General features: G+C 49.9%; 1 protein-coding gene across 1 annotated transcript; it reads left to right on the top strand.

The window, feature by feature from the left end:
• Positions 1 to 337: 337 nt before the first annotated feature.
• Positions 338 to 24,994, top strand: LOC114485540 (SLIT-ROBO Rho GTPase-activating protein 2). Its single transcript, XM_028487147.2, has 7 exons — positions 338 to 548; positions 10,425 to 10,649; positions 14,256 to 14,335; positions 16,399 to 16,579; positions 18,070 to 18,216; positions 21,949 to 22,273; positions 24,375 to 24,994. Exons 1-7 carry the CDS (start codon positions 445 to 447, stop codon positions 24,756 to 24,758), a joined length of 1,446 nt encoding a protein of 481 aa, XP_028342948.1. The 5' UTR covers positions 338 to 444; the 3' UTR covers positions 24,759 to 24,994.
• Positions 24,995 to 25,000: the final 6 nt, after the last annotated feature.

Raw genomic sequence — 25,000 nt, forward strand, 5'->3', positions numbered from 1 at the left:
GATAAGCCAGACTTGTCCGGGGGATGAGGTGATGCAGTGTGGAGCGGGCAGGACAGGACCTGTGCAGCCCCTCCCTCTCCCCACATGTAGGCCCTCCAAGGCTGGGTGTCAAGCAGTCATAGCAGTTTCTGGTCAGCTCCTTGCCTGTGGTATTGTAATAAGGGGGTGGTAGATGCTCTGGGGAGCATCTCCAACCCCTTCTGTGCCCAGGGAGCATACATCTTAAGTCCTGACCCGGAGAAGGTTCTGGAGCCTGCATGGCCCATCACAACAGCCCCACCCCAAGGAGCCACAGAGATGGCGCTCCTTACACTGGCCCAGTGCTGTGTGGACTTGACCGGCCGCTCTCCATATCGCAACCACTGCTGGTCAGGGCCTTCTGACCACTATTTCCTGGGGTCTCAGTTACAGTGGAGGGTAACGCATGGCTTTTTTCTTTCAGCAATGGACAACCTGCAGGAGAGAGCTCTGCACATCCGGAAGGTCCTCCTGGTCCTGCCCAAAACCACTCTGATTGTCATGAGATACCTCTTTGCCTTCCTCAACCAGTGAGTAGACTTCCCAGGGAGCAACTGATTGGGCCTTAGCTTCAGTCACTGGAAGTTTACGTAGGGACCTATGTTGATTCCTCCAGCCCAACAGATACTTATTGAACACCTGCTGTGTGCTGGGCACGGTTGTAAGATGTAAGAATACATTGTGAAATAAGAGACAAAAGCCTGGATACCGTTTGGCTCATGTTCCAGCAGAGGACACAGACAATTACAGAAACATGAGGTAGTAATAAGTGCTTAGAAGAATAAGGAAGTGTAAGTTAAGGGATCAGGGGCAGAGGTGAAAGAGGGAGAGACACTGCAGAGGGGCCTTCAGCAAAGGCCTCTCTGGGGAGACGGTGTGTGAGCAGCAGCCTAAATGAAGTGAAAGAAAGAGCCACGGGGATGGTCAAGGTCATCAAGCCCCAAAGTCATGGCAACAGTGAGTTTAGATTTGAAGAAGCCATTGGAAAGTTTTAAGCAGAAGAGTGTTGTGATCTGATTTTTTAATATATTTTTAAAATCTGCTTCATGGAGAAGTTACCAGAGAGTAATATGGAGAGAAGCGGGAGAGACCTCACCAGAGGTTATTGTGCAGTCTCGGTCGGGAGTGGTGGTGGCTTAGACCAGAGACGGAATGGTGGAGGGTGATGGGAGGGGTCAGGTGTAGGATCTATTTGGAATACAGCTTTGATAGGACCTGCTGATGGGTAGTATATAGAATGTGAGGAAAGAGAAAAATTCTACATTTTTGACATGAGCAGCAGGGAAGCCGTGATGCCATTTGTGGAGCTGGGGAAGACAAGATGTGGAAGAAGCAATCAGGGCAAGGTGCTGATGTGGACATGTTAACTTGAGGTACCCGTTAGCCCTCCAGGTGGAGAGTCTAAGTAGGCAGCTGAACGTAGGAATCGGATGCTCAGGGAAGAAACCCGGAGCAGAGATAACAGTGTGGGGTCGTTGTGTACTGATGGTATTTAGCTGGTCAGCCAGGGAGTGAGTGTAGCTAGAAGAGAGGTCTGAGGATCAGAGGGGCCTTGGGCTTAGCCAGAGTATTTCTCCCTGTCTGAGCAGTGTGTCCTCGCCCAGGGCAGGCATGGAGGGCAGCAAAGACAACGAGCAAGGACGTACTTCTCCCCTTAGGCACCTCTGTCTTTCCACGTTGCTTTCACTGCAGCATCGCCCTCAACAGCCTAGGCCAAAGTTTATCAGTGGGCAACCCGAGGGCCAGATAAGGCCCATAGATGTGTTCCCTTTAAGTCCACTCTGTCTGGAAAACATTGAACCATTTAAATATTGGGAGATTTTACTTTTTAAAAAAAAATCTAGATTTCTAGCTTCTCTTGAAAAATATCACTAGGTCTAGCAGCACTGGATCTGCACGCCCACGCGGCCGCCGTTCCCTGTGAAGTACGAGCTGCTGCCTAGATGAGGCGGTCAGGCACCCCCAGTTCACCACAGTCCCCAGCTCTCCCCGAAAGTCCCCGATGCTGAGGCTGAATTCAGTTGCCGTTATCATCTCTCTAGCTTTATGGCTTTTCATAGAGTGGGGAAACATTTCTTTAGATCCATGAATTCTACTTTTTTTTTTAATTTATTTATTTTTGGCTGTGTTGGGTCTCCGTTTCTGCGCGAGGGCTTTCTCCAGTTGCGGCGAGCGGGGGCCACTCTTCCTCGCGGCGCGCGGGCCTCTCACTGTCGCGGCCTCTCTTGTTGCGGAGCAGAGGCTCCAGACGCGCACGCGGGCCTCTCACTGTCGCGGCCTCTCTTGTTGCGGAGCAGAGGCTCCGGACGCGCTGGCTCAGTAGTTGTGGCGCACGAGCCCAGTTGCTCCGCGGCATGTGGCATCTTCCCGGACCAGGGCTCGAACCCGTGTCCCCTGCATTGGCAGGCGGATTCTCAACCACTGCGCCACCAGGGAAGCCCTCTATTTTTTTAAAAAAGGGAAAACAAAAAGTAGACCAAAGGGCTAGGGTGTTTTAGCTCATATTGCTTTGTGAAAATGAAGACTCTTCCTAGTGGGTTGGTCCCTACTTCAAAGAAATACAAGTTCAGAGGCCATCTCAGGAGGCTCAGCCTGCTTACAGACCAGGGTCAGCCTGACCTTGAGGCATCTGGGTTAGCAGCCCCCGCCTGAGACCTTTCAGGGGCAACCACACTGTCCTCTAGCCCTGTTGCTGGCCCTGCAGAGCGACAGAGGGTCCTGGCCCAGCAGCCTGCTGCTTCCACGTAGCTGTGTCTGCACCATTCATTAGCCAAGCCCTGACTCAGCACCACAACTGCCTTTAGTTGAGAACCCCTCATGACTCACACAGGGTTTCACTTGCTGCCCGTTTTAGGCAGGCAGAAACTCTGGTAATGACTCTTAAGCCAGTCGGTCGCCTCAGGGCCACCAGGCCTTGTCTCCCCTCATTGACCAATACCTGCCCTCAAAGAGCCTAGCATGTCGGTCATGGGTAAACAGGCAGGGGAGCAGGCAGGTCCTGGGGTGACTGTGTGTGTAAGCACAATGGCCTCATCCTGCCCATATTTTCCGCCTGCTCAGTGGAGGAGTGAGGGAGTTTGTGGGTGGGGAGAAACGGTAGAGGAAGCATCATAAGAGCTGGAGAGGGTGGCCACTGTCAAAGGAAACATGGAAAATTGCACCCATTCAAATGATGACTTTTGTTTTGTTTCACTTCTTTTTCTGGTTAAAAAAAGATTAACTTGCTCATCAAAGTCTTTCATTGAAAAGATGCAGCATTAATAACCACAGTGTTTCCTAAAATAATAAATGGAGTGCAGGACACAGGTGATAGAGAAGACTGCACAGGAAGGTGACAGGTGATAAGTATGCACTTATCAACAGGTGTAACCAGAGTTGGCAGGTAGCTCCTCATGGAGACTCTCCCTGGGCCCAGACTTTTAGGCCCCCTCTCCTTTGCTGTTACATGTCCTGACAGTGTGTACTTTATTCCTGGCTATTGTCTTTTTTGGGGTTGTACACATCCTCCATCTCAAGGAACTGAGATATATGTATGGAACGCTTTACACAGTGCACCAGTGCTGTGTGGACTTGACCTGGTTCCACATATATCTATATAGCTAGTGTTCAATCCACTGTATGAACCTTGGGTACGTGCCTGTCCAGCAGGCCTTGTTAATTATTAACGTTATCCTTTCTTAGCATCTGCATTGATGATCAATTGCTGTGTAATAAATTACCCTAAAACTTAGCAACTTCAAACAATAAGCATTTATTGTTATGTCACAGTTTCTGTGGATCAGGAATCTAGGTGCAGCTTAGCTGGGGCCTCTGGCTCCAGGTTTCTTGAGGTTGCAGTGAATGTATTGGGGGCAGGGCTGTAGTTTCTTCTGAAGGCTCGACTGGGAAAGGATCCACGTGGTGTTGGCAGGATTCAGTCCCTTGCAGGTTGTTGGACTGAGGGCCTCCTTTCCTGGCTGCCTGTTGGTCAGAGGCCTCCATCAGTTCTGCACCACATGGGCCTCACCATAGAGCTGCTCGTGATATGGCAGCTGGCTTTGCTCCAAGCCAGTGAGTGAGAGAGTGCCCAAGAGAGCAGCCAGCCTTTGTAACCTAATCTCAGAAGTGATGTCCCATCACTTCTGCCGTACTCCATTCACTAGAAGCGAGTCACTAAATCTAGCCCACACGCAAAGGGAGAGAACTACACAAGGGCATGTATACCAGTAGGCAGGGACCATAGGGTTCATTTTAGAGGCTGCCGGCCACAGCATCTGTACTACTCAGTGGGTTTGCACCCTGAAACAAAGTGCAGGAAGCTCCCCCTCACTACTACTGACTCTGCTGCTTGCCTTTTGAAACCTGATTTCTTCAGATGTCAAACAATGTAGACTTTTAGTCTCTTGCTAATCAAGCGAGGTCCATAGACCAGCAGCATGAGCACCATCAGGGAGATTGTTAGAAATGCAGAATCGCAGTTCCTTCCCCACCCCACCCCCAATGACCTATGAGTCAGAATCTGTATTTTGACAAAATCCCCGATGAGTCATAGGCACATGAAGGTCCGAGAAGCATCACTCTACATCCTCAAATATTGCCCCATAATCTGAAAGAGGGAATTGGTGGTGCTTCTTTCACTGTTAAGGCACCTCAGCCGCTCTCCAGAAAAGCTGAGTCTTCCTCCAAACTTCACCATCTCAAGTGCCTCCCAGTTTGGAAAGATTCTGTCTGCGCTGCTCTTCTGACTTTCACGAGGAGTGTTTTAGCTTCTGTATGAAAATGGACAAGTAGAATTGTGGCTGGATTGTCCTAGAGACTCACAGATGCTCATGTATTTATTCACTTATTTATTTAACATGTATTTATTAAGCATTTACTGTGTGCTAGGCCCTGTTTTAGTTGCTGGATATCTAAGATTGCACCAAACAGTCAAGGTCTCTGCCCTCATGGAGCCTATGTAGCACACAGAACTGGAGGAAGACAGGCAAAACTGATAAGAACACGGGTCATGGGACTTCCCTGGTGGCACAGTGGTTAAGAATCCACCTGCCAATGCAGGGGACACGGGTTCAAGACCTGGTCCGGGAAGACGCCACATGCCACGGAGCAACTAAGCCCATGAGCCACAACTACTGAGTCTGTGCTCTAGAGCCCACGAGCCACAACTACTGAGCCCACGTGCCACAACTACCGAAGCCCACACGCCTAGAGCCCGTGCTCTGCAAGAAGAGAAGCCACCGCAATGAGAAGCCCACTCACCACAACGAAGAGTAGCCCCTGTTCGCCTCAACTAGAGAAAGCCTGCACACAGCAGTGAAGACCCAACACAGCCAAAAAGAAAGAAATTAATTTTAAAAAAAGAAAGAAAGAAAGAACATATGTCAGAGGATAAGGGCTGTGGAGAAAATTAAAGCATGTTACGGGGGTGCTTCCCTGGTGGCGCAGTGGTTAAGAATCTGCCTGCCAATGCAGGGGACACGGGTTCGAGACCTGGTCCGGGAAGATCCCACATGCCAGGGAGCAACTAAGCCCGTGCGCCACAACTACTGAGCCTGAGCTCTAGAGCCCACGAGCCATAACTACCGAAGCCCACATGCCTAGAGCCCGTGCTCCGCAACAAGAAAAGCCACCGCAATGAGAACCCTGCGTACCGCAAGGAAAAGTAGCCCCTGCTCGCCACAACTAGAGAAAGCCGGCATGGCAGCAATGAAGACCCAAAGCAGCCAAAAATAAACAAATAAAGCATGTTAGGGGACTGGAGAGTGTAAGGGGTGGGTGTGAGGGTTTCCTCTTTAATATACAGTGGTCAGAGACACCTCACTGAGCAGGTGACAGTGGGCAGTGGTGTAGGAGGAGGACCAAGAGGGAACGGTGTCCCAGAAGCCACATAATGTGTTTCAAGGAGGGTGTGATAACTGGGATAATGTGATGACAGGTCAGCTAAGAAAAGGACTGAGAACTGATTTAGCAGCATAGATGTCACTAGTGACCTTGATGGGTGTCGTCTTGGTGGAGGAGGAGGGGCAAAATCCTGATGGTGTCAGTTCAAGCAAGAAGGGGTGCTGATGCTGGATAAACAAAATGTGGTAGATCCGTACAGTGGGGTCGTATTCAGCTAAATGCTACTGGACTGTATACTTTAAAATGGTTAAAATGGTAAACTTTCTGTTGTGTGTATTTTACCACGATAGAGGGGTTGGGGGGCCGCACGGGAAGAGAGCAAGTGTGTGAATCTGCTAGGGCTGCCATAACAAAATACCATAGACTGGGTGGCTTAAACAACAGAAATTTGCTTTCTCACAGTTCTGAAGTCTGGGAGTGCAAGATCAAGATGCCAGCAGGCTTGGTTTCTGGGGAGACCTGTCTCCTTGGCTTGTAGACATCCACCTCACTGCATCCTTCCATGGCCTTTCTTCTGTGCACACAGTGGGAGACAGAGCTCTGCTCTCTTTTCCTCTTCTTATAAGGACACCAGTCCTGTAGGGTTTGGGCCCCACCCTTATGACCTCATTTAACCTTAATTACCTCCTTAAAGGCCCTGTCTCCAAATACAGTCATATTGGGGGTTAGGGCTTTAACATATGAATTGGGGGGCAGGGAAGACACAATTCAGTCCATAACAGAACTGGTGAAGAAGAACCAGAGAATCAGAGACAACTCTCAAAGAATTTTATTATAAAGAGAATAGAATCGGACAGTAATTCAGTGTGGATATGGGCTTAAGAGAGAATTTTGTTTTTAAGATGGGTGGTATTGCTGCACATTGGCATGCTAGCGGGGGTGACCCCATAGAGAAGAACTGATGATGGAGGAGAGAGCAAGGTAATTGCTGGAGCGCTATTCTTGAGGAGGTGAGAGGGGATAGGATTGACTGCATAGGGAGGAAGGCAAGTCAGTTAATAGATGTGGGAGCATGGAAGTTGGGGACAGGTGGCTTTATAGGCAAGGGGAGTGAGGGAGTGCCTTTGAAGGGCCATCAGGAAGAGTCAGCCACAATTACCTTCCACTTCTTATCTCTTAAGGAGCCTTTTGGGAAAGTCTGTTAAACCATGGATCTACAGATTCTCACCCCCACGTTTTGCCTGGGGCCATGGTGAATAATACAATTTCTCTTCATCCCTTTCAAACCTGAAATCAACCCTGATGCATAATATCTTACCCATGGTCTGTTGTTTGTTGCCACATCAAACCCCTGGAGGCCATGAAGTTGAAGGTTTTTAATGGAAATGTCATATGTTTAAAACAGTGTGTTCAAAGCTTTGTGTTCTCCCTGAGGATTTAAGGTTTTGATTTGGGGATGCAGAGCCCTCAGCTTGTTAGATTATGCCTGTCAGGAGAAGAAGACGGTGGACACCTGTAAGTCAATTACTGCCAAACGTCAGCGGCCCTGCTTTCCATTCCCAGACTGGAATCGAAGGTCCTATGTCAAGAAGCAAACAGGACATTAAAATGACAGAAAATATTTCTTGAACATCACCTATGTGCCAGGCACAGTGCTAAGTGCTTTGCACATATTACCTTGTTTAATCTTCACAACAGCCCATCAAGGGGGCACATAATTGCCCCCATTTTATGAAGAAACTAGGGACCTAGTACCAAACGATGGTAAGCCATGGAGCTGGGACTCAAAACCAGGTCTGCTTGACTCTAAAATTCTTGGGATGTTTTGTTTTTCTTTTTAAATGTAATCAGAGATACAAATGTGGATCATTTTTTTTTTAACATCTTTATTGGATGTTAAAAAACATCCATTCTGCTTCATAACAAAGTGAATCAGTTATACATATACATATATCCCCATATTTCTTCCCTCTTGCATCTCCCTCCCTCCCACCCACCCTCCCTCTCCCACCCCTCTAGGTGGTCACAAAGCACCGAGCTGATCTCCCTGTGCTATGCGGCTGCTTCCCACTAGCTAGCTATTTTACATTTGGTAGTGTATATATGTCCATGCCACTCTCTCACTTCGTCCCAGCTTCCCCTTCCCACTCCCTGTGTCCTCAGTCCATTCTCTACGTCTGCATCTTTATTCCTGTCCTGCTCCTAGGTTCTTCAGAACCAACAAATGTGCATCATTTAAAAGTAAAAAGTCCAGAAAAGTGCATGATGATAAACAGGCTTCCCACACCAATCCTGATTTTCTCATTCCCCCCAAAACCCACTACACTGGACCTTTTTAAGGTGCTCAAAAGAGGATGAGTTCAAATCAATTAGGAAAGTTCACTTGTGTTATGGACAGAACCTAAAGAAATATAGTACAGTTCTTAGAGGAGATGGCATATATAGAAGTCGATACCAAAAACCCATTTTTTTTAAAAGAGGGAGCTGTTACCAGTATTATCCATTTTAGATATTTCTTTAAAAATAAAAATCCAGTGTTTGAGGTCTTATACTAGGTACAGCCATCAGAGTCTTCAAGGATTATTAGCACCATTATATTATATACAAAATTGTGTGCATTTGTTATGTGCTCATATATGAATTTCCCTGGGGAGAGAATCCTTAGTTTTTGTCAAATTCTTGAAGGAGCCTGTGTCCCTCAAGTAGTTAAGCACCATGGCTTTACCCCCAGAACTTAGGTGTTCCAGTAGATTGGAAGAGAAAGAAGGATCTTGGTCTGTATTTTAATGGGAATAAGAAATGGACCTGGACCCGTGAGAAGTGGACCGCAGTGCACGAACACAGGTCCTCTCTGGCCCTGGTCATTGTAGCCACCTAGGAGTTGAGCAGTCCTTGCCTTAGAAGGCCGGGCAAGATTCCTCTTCTCTCAGTGGGCTTAGACTGGGACCCTCAGGCCTAGAGTTTATTTCCCTTTGACCACCAGGCTTCCCAGAAACTACTACTTTTCTTCCATGTTACCAAAACGTTGTCAGATCACACTAAAGAAACGGGCTTCCTCCTCCTTGTCCCTCCATGACTCAAGGAACCAGCAGGCCTGGGATGGGCTACAATTTTAGCCCCGTGGCACCTCATGCCTCCGTTGTCCCTGCTAAGGTTCCCAAGCTAATTATCTCTCCTGTCTCTCTCCAGTTTTTATTTGACCAAGAAGTAGACTTGGAAACTTCTACCAGCCTTTTCTGAATCTCTGCTCTCTTTTAACTCAGGAGCCAGAGAAGGATTATAAAATTAAACCTTTAAAACCTCCTATGAAGCAGTCCAGCCACTGAGATCCATCAACTCCCCCATCTCAGGCCTCCCTGTATCTGACCGGGTCCTACAGAGCAGTGGTTCTCAGCCATGACAGTTGTGTGTCACTGTCCCACTTCACATGTTCTGCAGTGATTCTCTAAGGGGACCGGGGACGTATCTGAATCTTCAGTGAAGGAGAGAATCATTGAGATAGAGACCAGCTTGGTAATTTGAGTCTGGATGCTGGGTACACTAGAAGTAAACTCTGCTCAGTTCTGAAGAACAGCTACTCAGATGAAGACCTCTGAGTCCCAGGCCTCTGGCTCAGCACCATGGCTTTGGTATCCTCTCCAGATCTGTCAGAATCCAGATGCCTACGAGGGAGGCAAACCCCGTAGCAGAGCTCACATGTCTGCAGACTCTTAGGGGCAGGGTACATCCAGAGCTAGCCCAGCCTTCAGTGCCTGGACAGAAAGACCAGTGGGCACTCACCACTGAAGGGCTTGGGTCCTTGGCCAGGGTTGGAGGTATGGCTGGAGCAGCTGCTGGCTGGAAAGGGGGAGTTCCTGGAATAAAATACCTGATAATGAAGTCAGACTGCGTCCAGGGGAAGCCTGAGCAGGAACTGAGCTACATGCTGACCTTTTCCTGAATAAATCCTGAATGTAATAGTGGAGGAGGATATTATGAAAATGGAAAACAATTGCATTCGCTGTTCCAGGAAGAAATTCACGGGCTTGATGGAATACAAAAGCTAATCGGTTGGCTATTTTTTAAAATAAGTCTAGAGCTTAGAATGGAATATCCCTAATAATTTGATTATTTTGCCATTCAAGAAGGTACACAACGCAGAATGTCTGCGTCTTCTGACTGTGTCATTACCAGGGCAGCCCGAGGGGCTCCGTCTGTTCTGTCAGCTTAGTGGGTTGGTCTGTGGGAGCATATCCAGCCCTGCAGAGTGGTGTGTCCTCAAGGCAGGGTGGATTTGGTGGATATGGTCTAGGGTTGGGGTGGGGATTGGGGGGTAAGTAGGATTTGAACAGGGAGCTAGAGAAAGAAGAGGGGGGAGATCTGCAAGGAGGGACCTCCACTTTGCCTTCCCTCGGCTCCTGAATGACTATCCTGCTGGTCATTTTCTTCTCCCCCTACCAGCTTTCTAGAAGGGCTCTGACGCCCAGAAAAGCAGGTGGCCGTTTGTGGTACTTCTGTTCTTGTTCCTGGCAGTGCCTCCTGTGATTGTGTTTTCTGGGCATTCATGCGAGTGCTTTTCAGCTTGCCCCCTTTTCCTTCTCCTCCAGTTTATCACAGTTCAGTGAAGAGAACATGATGGACCCCTACAACCTCGCCATCTGCTTCGGGCCCTCGCTGATGTCAGTGCCTGAGGGCCATGACCAGGTGTCCTGCCAAGCCCACGTGAATGAGCTGATCAAAACCATCATCATCCAGCACGAGAACGTCTTCCCAAACCCTAGGGAGCTGGAGGGCCCCATCTACAGCAGAGGAGGGAGCACGGAGGATTACTGGTAGGGGGCTCAGGGTTGGAGGAGGTGAAATGTCACCAACACGCACTGGCGTGGGGGCCAGATGGCCAAGCGAGACCGAGGGAAACACCCAGATCCTCCCCACCTCCCACTCCGAGGCACTTCAAGCTGCCAGGATAGGGGGTTGCTGTAGGCAGGGCCTCACCTCGACCCAAACTACTAAGTGCCACTTCAGGCTGCCTCCTTTTTTACGAGTTCTGAGTGATGAGAGACCATTCTGAAAGATAATGACAGCAATAACAGGAACATTAATGATCTCCAGGAAAGGAAATTTGATCAGGTTATACGCAGAACTGCCGTTCATCAGGCAGCAGTGTCTCTCAGGCTCCTGCTCGGAGCTGGCTATTGTGAGAAGAACAGTCCTGCGTCCCAGGGAATTTCTGTCTTATTGGGAAGATTTCAGATATGAAGCGTAATTTCCTGACTGTGAGTTTATACAATGATAATTTAATAATGATCTCAGGCATTTGTGACGAGAAAGCGGGGTAAGGTCCATTTTCGGCAGGTTAGGCCCAGTGCCCCACTGAAGCAGGTTCGTCCTGACTTCAACTGGAAACAGAGATATAAAAGGAATCCCTAGGGCACATCTTTACTAGACCCTTCCGTTAGACAAATAACAGATTTCCATTTTACAGATTAAGTCATTGCAATCTAGAGAAGCCAGGGACAATCTCTGAGGCCACCCCAGTGGTGGGGGTCCCAGCCCTGACCCCTTGACTATCAGTGCAGGGTACCACCCACTGCCCCACACTGCCCCCATCGTGCCACTTACAGGGTCATTTTCCCAGTAAACGCAAAGACAACTGCCTCTCTCTTTTACTCCCTAACATCCCTTACCTCTTCCTCCTCCTCCCTTTCCCTTCTTCCCCTAAACAGTGTTTCAGCCTGGGCTGAAAGCATAAGCCAGCCCAAATCGGATTCCATCTGAATTCAACATCTGGAAGCAATTCAGCCAGCCCCATTGCTATGGACTGAGGTAGGGGAGGACAGGGGAGGTTGCTTACTTAATGAGAGGCCAGTCAGTCCATGCTTCTCCCTGATCCCCACAGAAGGAGCCTCCAGCCCAAGGAGTGAGGAAAGTGCTATTCATGTGTCTGTGAACATAAAAATACCACTGACATCGCTGAGTTCGGTCTTCTCTGCTGTCCTGTAGATCCCGACATCTGAGGCTGAGCTGGAGAAATCTAGGCTCACCAGCTCGGAGAGAAAGCTTCTGGTCACTGACGGATGACTGGTGGGGACTAGGGATGTTGTTCAGGTCTCAGCCTACTGGCTGGTGGGCTCCAGGGAGCTGTCCTTGTGCATGTGACTTGGAGAGTTGGTTTCCCTTGCATGAGTGTTGAAAAGCTGTGGAATAGTGTTCCCGATTCCTGCTTCACCTCCCTTCTCACATATCGAACCACTGCAGGCTCTGGACCCATTCCAGGACACAGAGCCCCACCTCACGGCCCGGTGCAGCAGGGCCCTGGTAGGGCTCACCGGGCACAGATGGGAGGGCACCTTCCTCTCAGTTCTGTCCAAGGTCTTTTCCCAGCACACCACCACCACCCCCCGGCCCCATTGGTTGTGCATCTGCCATTTATTAGCAGCCTCTGGGAAAACCACAAGATTAGTCAGGGCCTGTTACTACCACAGACGGGGTGGGAGGCCAGAAGCACCCCAGGATCAAGAGTAAATGACCTTGGGTAGGAGGGACCATCTGACTGCTGGGTTCATAGCCACTCAGAAGGCTCCCAGCCTCTCCATCGGAAGAGAGAGAAGTGCCAGCGAAGTGAGCTAAGATGGATGAAGGAGGGGAGGGAGGGGTGGCAAAGGGGGATCAGAGCCCAAGTATACTGGAGATGGGCCAGGAGACCAGAACAGTCAGGAAGAGGGAGTACCAGGCCGCTTGGCCTCCCCGCAGCCCCACTGCACCACGCTGACCAGCCCTGAAACCGGAACCCAGTTTTCCAGGACTGCCTGCGGTGTAGCATGCTGGGCTGCTTCTGAGACCACAGGTGTTAGGGAGGCTGGGGTGTGCGTGTGGAATGAGAGAAGCATAGCATTTCAGGGCTAGAAGGGACCTTATAAAGCATCAGCTTGTCTTTACCTTAGAGCAGTGGTTTTCAAAGTGGGGTCCCTGGACCAACGGCACCTGCCTTAACACGGGCTGATTAGGAATGCAAGTGCCCCGACTCCACCCAGACCTAGTGAATCAGAAACTCTGGGAGTGGGTGAGGCAGTCTCTTTTTAACAAGCAGTCCAGGGCTCCGTGAAATTTGGGAGCTGCCGCCTTAGTGGACGGCCAAAGAAATGAACTCAGAGGTCTGGGGAAAAGTGAGCCTTTGCCCTGCACACCCCTGGGGTCCCAGGGGTTTCCAGAATGTCACCAAACTCATTCAGCGGGTTTTGAGGCCCAGAAAACAGTGAGAAAGTGTGCCCACATTTTCTGATAAAGAGGAATCCCTGTTGATGTTCTCCCATAATGTTCTCTGGGGTCTGGAGAGCCTCCTTGGAACTGCCTTGCTTCACACGGGGTGAGTTCTAAATTAGTCCCCTGGTCTTTGAGGAACTTTCTAGGAGTGAAGGACCCGTCCGCTGAGGAGGGAGAGGCTCAAAGGTAGAAACTGAAGCCAGGATGTGGGGTTGAGGGGTGATGGTGCTTCCATAGAACTGCCTGGAAAGTCTCACTTGTTAACTACCTACCGCCAGAGGAAGAAACTTTAGAAATGAACAGGGTTTTTCTCTACTTTTCAGGAAGTCAGAACTTCCTGGTGCCCCTCCCCATGCACTCTGAAGTCCAAGAGATCAGGAGTAGAAATGACTTTCCTAATAACTTCCCTGCTCATTCTTGATTCTCCACCCTGGGTAATTTTAGGCTCCATGAATTCTGTCAAGAACTTGACCCAGCTCTCATCCGCTGCCCTCTTGCAGTGTCCAGCCCACAGCAGACTTTCTTCCCCTGCTTGTGTTTCCCACTCATTTCTATGACTCACCTCCTACTTTCTCACCAGTACTAAACCACAAAGCAGCCAGAGGCATCAAGCAAAATGAGAAAGAATGAAAGAAAACACTGCTTATTAATCACTCCCTCTTATTTCATTGAATCCTAACACAACTCTGTGAGATATATAGACCATTATCCTTGATTTATAGATTAAGTAGCTGAGGCTGAAAGAGATTAAGTAATTGCCCAGGGTCACACAGCTACCAAGTGTCAGAGCTGGTTTTCGGATCCAGTTGTATCCGATGCTAAAGCCCAGTGTTTCCGCTCCACCATGCTCCCTCCAGGAACTAATTCACCTAGAGAAATAGCCCTTGAGGAGCTAAGTTGTTCCGTATTATCGAAAAGATTTATAAGTTCAAATGGGATTCCCCTTGTGTCAAGATGTTGTTACGTCCCATGTAGTGTCGAGTAGTTTTTGTAGCAGGAGCTAGCCTAGAGAATCCCGAGAGCCTTACATTTCATTATAAGCATCTGTCTGGAGTGTGTGATCAGGATTTAGAGAGCCTAGGATAGATCCCATGTCCAAGGAAGCTGTGTGAAAGAGAAGACAAGAATTTTGTAAGCAAATGCTGAGGTCCCAGTTACTCTTGGTTCTGTTGCAGTGACAGCCCTCACGGAGAGACTACCTCGGCTGAAGACTCAACCCAGGATGTGGCCGCAGAGCACCACACAAGTGATGACGGTACGAGGCCCCACTTGGGGTCAGTGGGACTGTGGGGTGGTGAAGCAGAAAGGAGAGATTATATATCCTGTGCTCCTGATGACCCTTCCTGCCCAGTAGTCCCCTCAAGACGAGCAGGGAGCTCTCCTGCCTCCCAGCTTCATTCCCTCCCTTTCTTGGAGAGACAGCCCACCTTCTCAAATAGAGTGGTCTCTGTATTAAACCAGAGGTGAAGAGCTAGACCTTAGCCCTTCACCCTTCTCACCCCACCTCACTGTCCCTCGTCCACCTCCCAGCTCTTTGTCTCGTCTGGCTGTCTCACCAGCATACTGTCAGTCCCTTGTCATGGCCCAGACTCCTGCCAGGTAGCTGGAGACCAAAGGGAAGGAGAGCTCATTTGAAAAACAGAGGGCCCAGGGAATAGTGAAGCTGGGTGCCAAGAACCCGGCAGAAGCAAGCCAGAGGGGGATGGGAATCAGGACGCAGAAACCACATGCTCTCACGCCTGCCGACTGGAAAAATTGACCCTTTCCAAAGCACAGACATGCGCTGCGCAGCCTGGCGTGTGTGCGTCAAGAGCTGGAATGCGCAGCTGTCGTCCGTGAGCCTCAGCGGTGCCCATGATTTATTAGGGTCTGTCCAGCCAGCACATTCCCCCTCCTGCTAACAGTTCTACACCTCCATTTCTGGATCGCTTGGGCTCTGGAAGTCTCAGCAGCTGACAAGGGGCCTCAGAATTTTCTGGGCACAAGAACAAAATGGCACAGACTGCAGTGTTCCCTGCTCCCTGCCTTGCTATGAATTCTGCAATCCTAGGCCAGCTTTTAAAGGAGAAAAAGAAATTAGGATTGCTGATTTGGCTCTTAAGGTCAGATGGATCAATATGATAATTTACCACACAACGGGAAGGGATTTGGTGAACCAGGGAAATTCGTATTTGATTAGAGCCTACGTGTGCCCAGCACTGCTAGAGGCTTTATATGTCTTATCTCTTAATCCCTAGTGAAATTGCTGGAGCTGCTATTTAATAGTTAAGAAAACTGAGGCCGGAGAGGTCGAGTGACAAACCCGCAGCTGTATGGAACTGACATTGGGATATTTAGACAGGCCCCCTCTAGTGAAGTCCCCAGCCCTGCCCATTCAGGAGCAGACCCACCTGCCCCGGCTGTCTAGGCATAGTCTTGTTTGTAAGTAGCCTTTCTCTCCACTACTCAGAATATCTGATTTTAACCCTGGGTTCCTGATTTGTGGGAGCCTTCTTTTTGCTCTCTGACCTCTACCTGCAGCCCAGAACAGATAATGACAACGGTGACAATAATAACAGTGGCTGACACGTATGTAGCACTTACTGTGGGCCCACACAGTTCTCAGCACTTTTACAAATTGTTATTTGTTGACTCCTCATACCAACTTCCTGAAAAAGGCACTATTATTATCCTCATTTTATAGATGAGGAAACGGAAGCTCACACAAAAGTAAAAATACATTGCCTTTGCACACCCCTTTTAATTTTTCAAATCACTTACATGTGCATTTTTCCATGTATTGACCACAAAATATATTTCCATATTTTGCTCCTTGGAAAGTTGATTGGGCAAGTTATTTTCTCTTTATAGAGACTAAAAGTTCATGTTCTAGTAGGGAGAGTGGATAATGTAAATAAATTATTCAAAATACAATATGTTAAGTGTTCTAAATTAATGGAGTTATTTTATAGTCAGAAAGGAAGTGATGCTTACAAGTACAGTATGGCGTAAGGAGCTATGGGAACACCAAGGAAGTTACTAGAGGAAGCAGGTGATGTTTGAGTTGTGATTCAATGTGTTTCATCAGGCAGGTGACAGAGAGAGAGGGATACCAGGTGGAGAGAACAGCATGAGCAAAGGCAAGGAAGGGCATACAAGTGCTTTCAGGGCTTTGCACAGTCTGCACGGGAATACCTGCTTTATAGATCATCCGTGACTTACTTTCACACTAGGTTATCTTCCCACCACTGTAAGTTCAGCTAACTGGGCTCTTCCAGCCAGTTTCCTGAGTCTGTGAGTCCCAACAACATGTGTTTCCTTCTTTTCCACCCGTCTCAGAGTGTGAGCCCATCGAGGCCATTGCCAAGTTTGACTACGTGGGCCGGACAGCCCGAGAGCTGTCCTTCAAGAAGGGGGCGTCCCTGCTGCTCTACCAGCGGGCTTCCGACGACTGGTGGGAAGGCCGGTACAACGGCGTCGACGGACTCATCCCCCATCAGTACATCGTGGTCCAAGACACGTACGTTAGGCCCCCTGCACCTTTAGGGGTCCCTGGCCGCACTGTGGGAGTGAGACTTTATTTCTGGAGCCCCGGAGGATGAGGGAGACCAACCTCTAGGGGGCGCCAACCCAGTCCTGAAGCGTCACGGTTCCTTTGAAGGGCCCCCAGACTCGGAGACTGAGTAGAGAATTGTTTTTTCATCTCTCCACTCTCTACTCCCCCGCCCATCACATCTCCACCACCCTCCCCCACCCCCAGTCATTTTAGAAACTTGCCAGCCAGCGCTCATCCACATTTATACCTGATGAGTGATAATGAGGGGTTATTATTTGACCACTTATATTTCCTTTCTGGAAAGATCAGGTTGGGAAAACATTTTGATTTCTCTGTCTTTTTTTTTTAAACAACCTGATGGCACTTTTCCACTTGCAAATGAAAATGTTGAGTTCATTTTCTGGTAGAAATCTAGCTTAAGCAGCCTTGTGGAAATAACCCAGTTCATTTAACCCAGATGAGGTTGACTTGGAGAAAGACAGGGGAGAGGAGGGGAAAGGATATCGGGGAACAAAGGGAACATGCACTGGTTCCAGAGAGACTTCATCACACGGGCTGTAGGCTGGTTCCTGCTCTTTGAAGCAATGTCTTTGTATCAGGAAGGCTTTTCCCCGTGGCCCCTCAAATCTGCCTCCCTGCCCCATTTGCCCTGCCTCTGACCCCGACTCCCTCCCCTTGGATACGATGCTGTCAGTGTTTTTAGTCCTTCCCTTAATATTATTTTTTAAAGGTTGATATCCTGAATGAGTCTGCACCCTCCCAGCCTCTCCCCGGCTCGTTCTGCGGGGAAATCCTCCCTCTGTTGATAACATCGCATACCTGGTGGCCATCTGTGCGTGGACAGGACCCTCCCAAATTTAGCATTATGACTTCACTCCAGGACCGAGAGAAGATGAATTGTGGGGGAGAAGGGGCTTTCTTTGTCATCAGTAGCCAGAGGGGCCGGGAGAGCCGTGGAGAGACCTGGGACCGGCTTGGACGCTCTAAGCGGGGCTAGATGCGCTACGACAGAGTGTGGCGGTGTCCTGCCTCAACGCCGGCATCTCCAGAGCCACGGCAGAGCTGACTGCCCTTGCCCAGCTGTGCTCGGGACCTGAGCACATAAACGGCCACCTGGACCTCCTGCAGGAGGTGGCCCCGGCACAGCTGCCCCGGGAAAGCAGCGAGGGGTAGAAGGCAGACACCTCGAATCCAGGAGTCCCCTAGCCCAGCTTTCGGAGGATCTGAGGACCCCGCAGAACTCAGCAGGATTATTTATTTTTATTTAAATGACCCTCCAAAGGCCCGTAGCTTTCCTTGCCTCCGCTCCCAGATCCCAGCCAGGCGTCGCTGCTGCCTCAGAGCCATTGTGGGGTCGCGTGTGTGTCGGGGGGGCCATCTTGCCGATTTAACACTGCTTTTTGTGTTGTTGTTGTTTTCCCCTCCTCCCTGCCTGCCTGCCCCTTCTCCCCCAGCGAGGACGGTGTCGTGGAGAGGTCCAGCCCCAAGTCTGAGATTGAGGTCATTTCTGAGCCACCTGAAGAAAAGGTGACAGCCAGAGCGGGGGCCAGCTGTCCCAGTGGGGGTCATGTAGCCGATATTTATCTTGCAAACATCAACAAGTAAGCTCTGCTTTTCATTTTCTGCTCCCCTGAATGACTTGCGACACCCCGCCTCACCCTCTGGCCTAACCGCCCTCTCCATCCCTGTGCTGCATCCCCCCACTTCCCGGCCCGACAGCTTGCATGTGCTCGTGGCTGCTCCAAGGTGGACAGGGCCAAGGAAATATCTACAGGCCTCGTCAGCAGGCCCAGGTCTCCGGCTGGCGGCCGTCACGCTAAGGACGGGTGTGCCCCTCTGTACCCGCAGCGTCTGTCTGCTCAGACCTTCCTGGCCATCTGACTGCTGAAACTTTGGCCAAAGCTGTAGTCACTTCACGCAACTTGGTTTTGTACTGTTTCTCAGAGGTGCCTTCTCTTTTCCAATTCTGACTCAAATAATAATCTTTGATGTCTTCCTTGGCCCTTGTCTGTCCAAAGATCCAAAGTCTCGTGCATCTTCTACCAGGTTCACGTCACCCCAGATGGTTTATTTAGATATCACGTGTCTGTTTCTTCCTCATCCTGCATTCGCTCCCCTGGAGGAAAGGCAACCACTACCCCCACCAACCCCCACAAGGAAAGCTTTGTCCTGAGCTCTTTCTTCACTGTCTAACCCCCCAGCTCCCTCTTCTCTTGCCCTTTCACACCAGTAGAAATAATTTGCCATTTTTTTTCCCTATTGCTTTGGCCCTGTGTATTATCCTTCCCTGTTAGTCCCTCTGCAGATTCCCATTTCTGTCCAGCAGGCTCGTAACTGTGCCCCCCAGCTTTCACAGTGGCTGTTAGCAACATCCTGGGGTTTTAACTCCACCCACACCCGATCTGGCCGTCTAGAGGGATTCCACGCCTGTGTGTTGCTGCCTCCCCTAGAGACATTCAGGTTATTGGAGAACTAATCTCATCTCAAGGGGCCAGACACCAAGCCCCAAAGCCTACAGACCTCTTTCCGCCAGACCCTGAACCTTGGCCCAGTGCCAGCAGGATGACAAGCCCCAGGGCGCTCCCGATGAATATGGATTGGAGATGATGTACAGTTTTTATTCCCCTCTGGCTTTGGAGGAACGAAATGATTTGCACATTGAAAACCTGTTAACCGTAGCCTCTGGACACTGAAACTGGAAGGAGAATAAAAGATGCTTGTTGTTTTTAAACTGCACCAGGTCGCCCAGATCTCTTGGCTTTTTTCCAACCAGACGGTAGCAGGGGGAGTGTTTGGGGCACATGGTTCTTTTCCATCTCTTTCACCCTCTACTTAGTAAAGTAGCTGATTCAGCGCACTTGGTCAGTGTAGTTACAATTTCAGTCAGACCGGTAAGAAAGATCGAGGATTTAATTTATCTCCCTCCAGCATAGTGCCCTGTTGGGGGGGCCAGCTAGTAAAAAGTTAACTGTGGGCTAATGACATTTTCTTCATTATTTACAAGTCTACGTTAATTATAAGCCTATAATCATAAGGTTGTAAGCCTGTAATTAACCCAGAAACCAAGGCGAAGTTGGTGGAGAGAGAGTTAGCTAATTAGTCGGGTACAGATTTTTAAGCCATCATATATTTGTTGCCATTTGTAGAAAGGAATTGTAGAGAGTAATACCTTGAATACTCAAAAGATGAACATCTGGTAGAAAGTCAAGGCGGTTCCCGTGAACTCCTTGGTTGGTGGTATCAGGATGGGCTCTTGGAGGACGTGGTCTGCCAAGACGCCAGCTGGTCCGTGGGTGAGCAGCTGCCCCCCGGGATGTCTTGCCCTTAGGACTGATCGGCCTTCGAGCCACACCTCCTGCCCCACACAGCTCTCCTCCTGAGCTCCTTCTCTCTCCTGAGTACCCTGGGTTCTCTCTCACCCCTGGACCTTCACATCTGCTGTCTCCTCACCTGGTCGACTCCTCTCCCATCGAGACTCAGTCCGAAGATTTCTTTTTAGGGAAGCCTTTCTGACACCCCTGAATTCCTCAGGGCTGAGTTAGGTGCCCTTATTCTGTATTCCCGAGGCAGTCTCAGGACACAAGCTGTGCTTGGATCTCCCACCAGGTTGAGCTCCTTGAAACCAGGAACTCTGTCTTCCTCCTTCTATATTCCTGGGGCCTGGCCCACACCAGCCACTCCGTAAATCTGCCTCCTTAGCAGTTTGGGCCTTGGAAGTTAGCCCTCCTCACAAGAAGGAAAAAGGAAATTAGCAAGGAGTTATTAGGGTGCGGCCTCTCAGTTCAATTCCACACATTTACTGAGCGCCTCCTGTTGTGCCAGGTACGCCTGCCGCTTATTCAGGGACGAATAAGATGATCCCTAGGCTTCCCTGGTGGCGCAGTGGTTGAGGGTCCGCCTGCCGATGCGGGGGACACGGGTTCGTGCCCCGGTCCGGGAAGATCCCACATGCCGCGGAGCGGCTGGGCCCGTGAGCCATGGCCGCTGAGCCTGCGCGTCTGGAGCCTGTGCTCCGCGACGGGAGAGGCCACAGCAGTGAGAGGCCCTCGTACCGCCAAAAAAAAAAAAAAAAAAAAAAAAAAGATGATCCCTGGCCTCGGAGCTCACAGTTGGGCAAGGTGAATACCACAGAGACAAGTCACTAAAAAGTGGTTCCATAGATGCACTGAAGGAACAGAAGGGGGAGTGATCAAGTCTGCCTGTCCGTGGGGGAGGGAGGTCAGGGAAGAATTTGCAGAGGAGGAAAAGTCATTTCAACTGGACCTTATAAGACTCTGCGAACATCCTTTATTCACTGGAGAGTGGCTGACTCCCAAGGCTAAAGCTGCTGAGCAGGCAGCCTCACGGAGTGGCTACTGTGTGCCAAATCCCGAACCGGGCCCCGAGCATGTACGATGAGGAAGACCTCCGCAGTGGCCCTGCCCCAAGGACCAGCTCCTTATCTTCAGGTCCTACCCCTTCCCTTCTTCCGTCCTCAACTCCCACCTCAGCCTCAATGGCCCTCAGTAGATTCAAGTTCAGAGCTGCCCAGCTGCCATCCCAAACCAGAAGTGTCATTGCCTCTTAGATTAGGTCCTGTAGTATCTGATTCCAAGAGATAATGAAAATTATTCAGCAGTGGGCAACACCCATATGAATAAGATTCTGCCAGACCATTTCATCTGAGAGCTTTAGTGGTCTGAAACAGATCAACTCAGAGCCAGGGTTCAGCCCAGTGCTGGGTGACTTAGGGTCACGTAGATGTATTTCCACCCTAGAAAATGCACAAACGTGACCCGAACTCTGCAGCATTGCAGCCTCTTGAAAAATATTCTGTTCCTTGTCTGCAGAATAAGCAACAACAGCCTCTTGCCAAAGCCCAAAATAATTAGTCTTGTCAGTGGACTAAGAAACATGCTAAAATTTGGAAAAGTCATCTCTCCTCTTACCAGCAATTCCCTACCTCCTTGGTGATGGTGAGACTTTTTCTCCTGCCTGGGGTCTGGGGCCTGCTTTCTGTTCAGAGCAGGTAACGGAGGGTACCTTTTCATGAATCTGTCTCCCATTAGAAACTTTTGCTTAATCAGACATTTTTCCTGACAGCACCTTACATCTTGAGAACTCAAAGCCCACGACCACCAAGTAAGTATCTATTTCTCCTTTGCCCAGGTCGGGGGTGGCAGGGAGACAAAGACATGGAGAAAGCAAGGGAAAGTGACACAGGAGAGGACATGCTCTGTGTCCTCTCCTTCCAGAAGTCCCTGGGTACCAACGTCTGCCCCTCTCTCACTCATCCTAGCTTCCTCGGAGCCAGGGCACCCTGATCACACCGCCCTTTCTGTTTGTCATTGAAGGCAAAGGAAGCGGCCAGAATCTGGGAGCATCCGGAAAACATTTCGGAGCGACGGCCATGGGCTGAGCAGTTCCCTGACTGATTCCGCCTCCCCAGGGGTGGGGGCAAGCTGCCGCCCATCTTCCCAGCCCATCCTGAGCCAGAGTCTCCCCAAGGAAGGGCCAGATAAGTGTTCCATCAGTGGGCATGGGAGTCTCAACTCCATCAGCCGCCACTCATCCCTGAAGAATCGGCTGGACAGTCCACAGATCCGGAAGACGGTGACAGCAGGCAGGTCAAAAAGCTTCAATAACCACCGGCCCATGGACCCTGAGGTCATTGCACAGGTAACTGGGGGCTCTTGGACAAATAGCTACCACAAGTCTACACTTGTCACTGCTGCTTAGCGCAGCCCGTGCTCATTATGACGTCACTTGAAAGAGAACGGTGCTTTGTACATTATACGCTGAGTTCAGGGACTGTTAGACATCTAGACCCGATAAGATGGCTTTCCAAGAAATTTGTCGATCCCTCTCTCCCCAAAAAGAACTTGAAGACAGAATAAAAGAAGGCAGGCTTCTTACTCATATATGGGCTATTTGCAAGCCCGTTGTAATTTTTAAAGCCAGTAGTTACAGATTGAGTGTTTCTGATAGAATCCATTCAGCCCAATTTTGAGTCTTGAGACCCTGGTAGATTTCAGTCGAGTGGTGAGGCTCAGAGGTAGTTCTGGCCACATTTTCGTATCAATGTGCCATCCCCATCATCCCTGAGGCTAATCTCTGGTCCCTAGTGATAGATCAATGATCAGTCAACAATCTGCTCCTGGTTGTGAAGGCCCCAAATTACTCTGCCCCTGGGCACTGCGGTACCAGAAAGGTTTCCAGCCCAAGCCTCCAGAGGCAGTGGAGATGAGCTCCCTTGCTGCAGGGTCTTCCTTCCATGTATGCATCACACTGACGAGTCTCTGTTTTCCATGAAATATTAGAGATCCAACCCCACCTCTAAAAATACGACTCTCGGGGCCACTCCAAGCAGTTCACTCAGACGTCTCTCCCAACTCTATAATTTTCATTAGACCAGGTAGGAACTAAAGGCTCATCGTTGCCCTTTTATGTCTCAACCGAGTTGAGATTCTCCTCACCCCAACTTCCAGGGTAGAGGCTGGGTGTGGCCTCTGTTGGCTTAATCGCGGTGCTCTGCTTAGGGATGGTGTACCTGGCAAGCACAGTATTAAGCTACGGGCCTGAGATGTCTTGCTTTGCTAGCCTTCTGTTTCTGTGCCTCTCCTTAAGCTCTTGGCTGCAATCTGCCTTGCACCACGGGAATCCTCCCAGCTCCCTCTTTGGCCAGGTGTTAGGAGCGTCGGAATAGCTACATAACTGGGACAGACTCTAGCTGCAGAGCGGGACTGAGGAGGGAAATGGAGTTCTTTCTGCACAATTTTAAGGTTTGAGAACACCAGAGGGATGAGTGAAATTGAACCACTATCAGCAGAAAGCATGGATTACCCTGTAGGGCAAAGAAGCCTTAACCAGGGGCCTTTGCTTGAAACACGCAGTCTTTCCATGGGAGTTTAATCCCAAGGGAGGAGCCCTGCGGTGGTTTGGGGGTGCTAGACACAGTGTGTGGAGAGGTGGGGAGGGATCTGGGAGGTCTCCCTGGAAGGCAGCTGGCTGCATACAAAGGGTCTTTGGTTCTGCCTTGAGCCCCTGAGCTAGGACTGCTGTTTCCTAAGATCTGGAGTATTCCACTGTGAAACTCAATGGAGATTCACCTATGTGGGCTCTGGCTCCCCCTCCTGGTCACTCCTTGGTCCCCTCTCACGGTGATGGGTGGAAGGAAATGGCTTCATCAAGATGAGCACTCTGGATGGGGTGGAGCGGGGGCAGGGGTGGGAGGGTGTCCTGATGGATCCTCAGGGCCTCTTGAGCCTTCCCCCAGTCCTTGAGGAGGAAGGACTAACCCTCTTAACCTTTGGCCTTTAAAGTCCAAGATAACAAAGATCATACTTCATCTGTACCACTTTTTAAAAAAATTGTTTCTTATGTACAGTTTCAAACAAAAGTAGAATATGAATCCCATGTACTCATGACCAAACTCCTGGCCACTCTTAGTTCATCCACCTTTCCTGTCCCTGCTGGATTACATGTCATCTCATCCGTAGATACATCCGTGCATGTGTCTAAAACCTGAGGGCTCTATTTAAAAAGCGTCTCAACCACTCTGTCTAAAGGGGGAAAAAAAACCCCTCATGAGAATGAAAGTCCTTTTGCCCCACTTCCCTCCCAATCTGAACATCCATATGTTCAAAGATTTTGACCAAATAAAATCATCTGGACATCTCCTTACAGTTGGTTTCTCCATGATTTGGCCCAGGTTGTTGAAATAGGACCCTGGGGGCTTCTCCCTCCGTGAGCCTCACTCTCTCCTTTCTCCTGTCCGCAGGATATTGAGGCGACCATGAACTCTGCCCTGAACGAGCTGCGGGAGCTAGAACGGCAGAGCAGCGTCAAGCACACCCCGGATGTGGTTCTGGACACCTTGGAGCCCCTCAAGACCTCCCCCGTGGTGGCCCCCACATCGGAGCCCTCCAGCCCCCTGCACACTCAGCTCCTCAAGGACCCCGAGCCCACCTTCCAGCGTAGCGCCAGCACTGCTGGGGACATGGCCTGCGCCTTCCGGCCTGTCAAGTCTGTCAAGATGGCGGCCCCAGTCAAGCCGCCAGCCACACGGCCCAAGCCCACTGTCTTCCCCAAAACAAATGCCACTAGCCCCGGTGTCAACTCCTCTGCCTCCCCACAGTCCACTGACAAGTCTTGTACTGTCTGAGGGATGTAATTTAATTGTTCTAGACAAGGGGACTGGAGGGACTGACTGTTATTAAAATCTTCCTATTTAACTAGCTTGGGGACTTCAGTTGAAAATTAGGTTCTAAGTTGTTCTTGCAGGAATTAGCCTTCCCATCACCCAAAACCTTGAGAATGAAGCCCTCGTTATTGCCCAGCCCTCCCCCACCCTTCCTGCTACCTTCTGCTTCCCCCAGTTGTCGTAATCCAGCCAGCTACAGTACA

Source organism: Physeter macrocephalus, unplaced genomic scaffold (assembly GCF_002837175.3).
Source record: "Physeter macrocephalus isolate SW-GA unplaced genomic scaffold, ASM283717v5 random_1247, whole genome shotgun sequence".
In the NCBI taxonomy this organism is placed as follows: domain Eukaryota; kingdom Metazoa; phylum Chordata; class Mammalia; order Artiodactyla; family Physeteridae; genus Physeter; species Physeter macrocephalus.

What these genes read in the sequence shown, in the direction of transcription:
- LOC114485540 (XM_028487147.2), top strand. Translation starts at nt 445, where the DNA reads ATGGACAACCTGCAGGAGAGAGCTCTGCACATCCGGAAGGTCCTCCTG. An exon ending in TACATCGTGGTCCAAGACAC is followed by an intron (nt 16,580 to 18,069) that starts GTACGTTAGGCC and finishes CTTCTCCCCCAG; the next exon opens with CGAGGACGGTGTCGTGGAGA. An exon ending in TATCTTGCAAACATCAACAA is followed by an intron (nt 18,217 to 21,948) that starts GTAAGCTCTGCT and finishes TTGTCATTGAAG; the next exon opens with GCAAAGGAAGCGGCCAGAAT.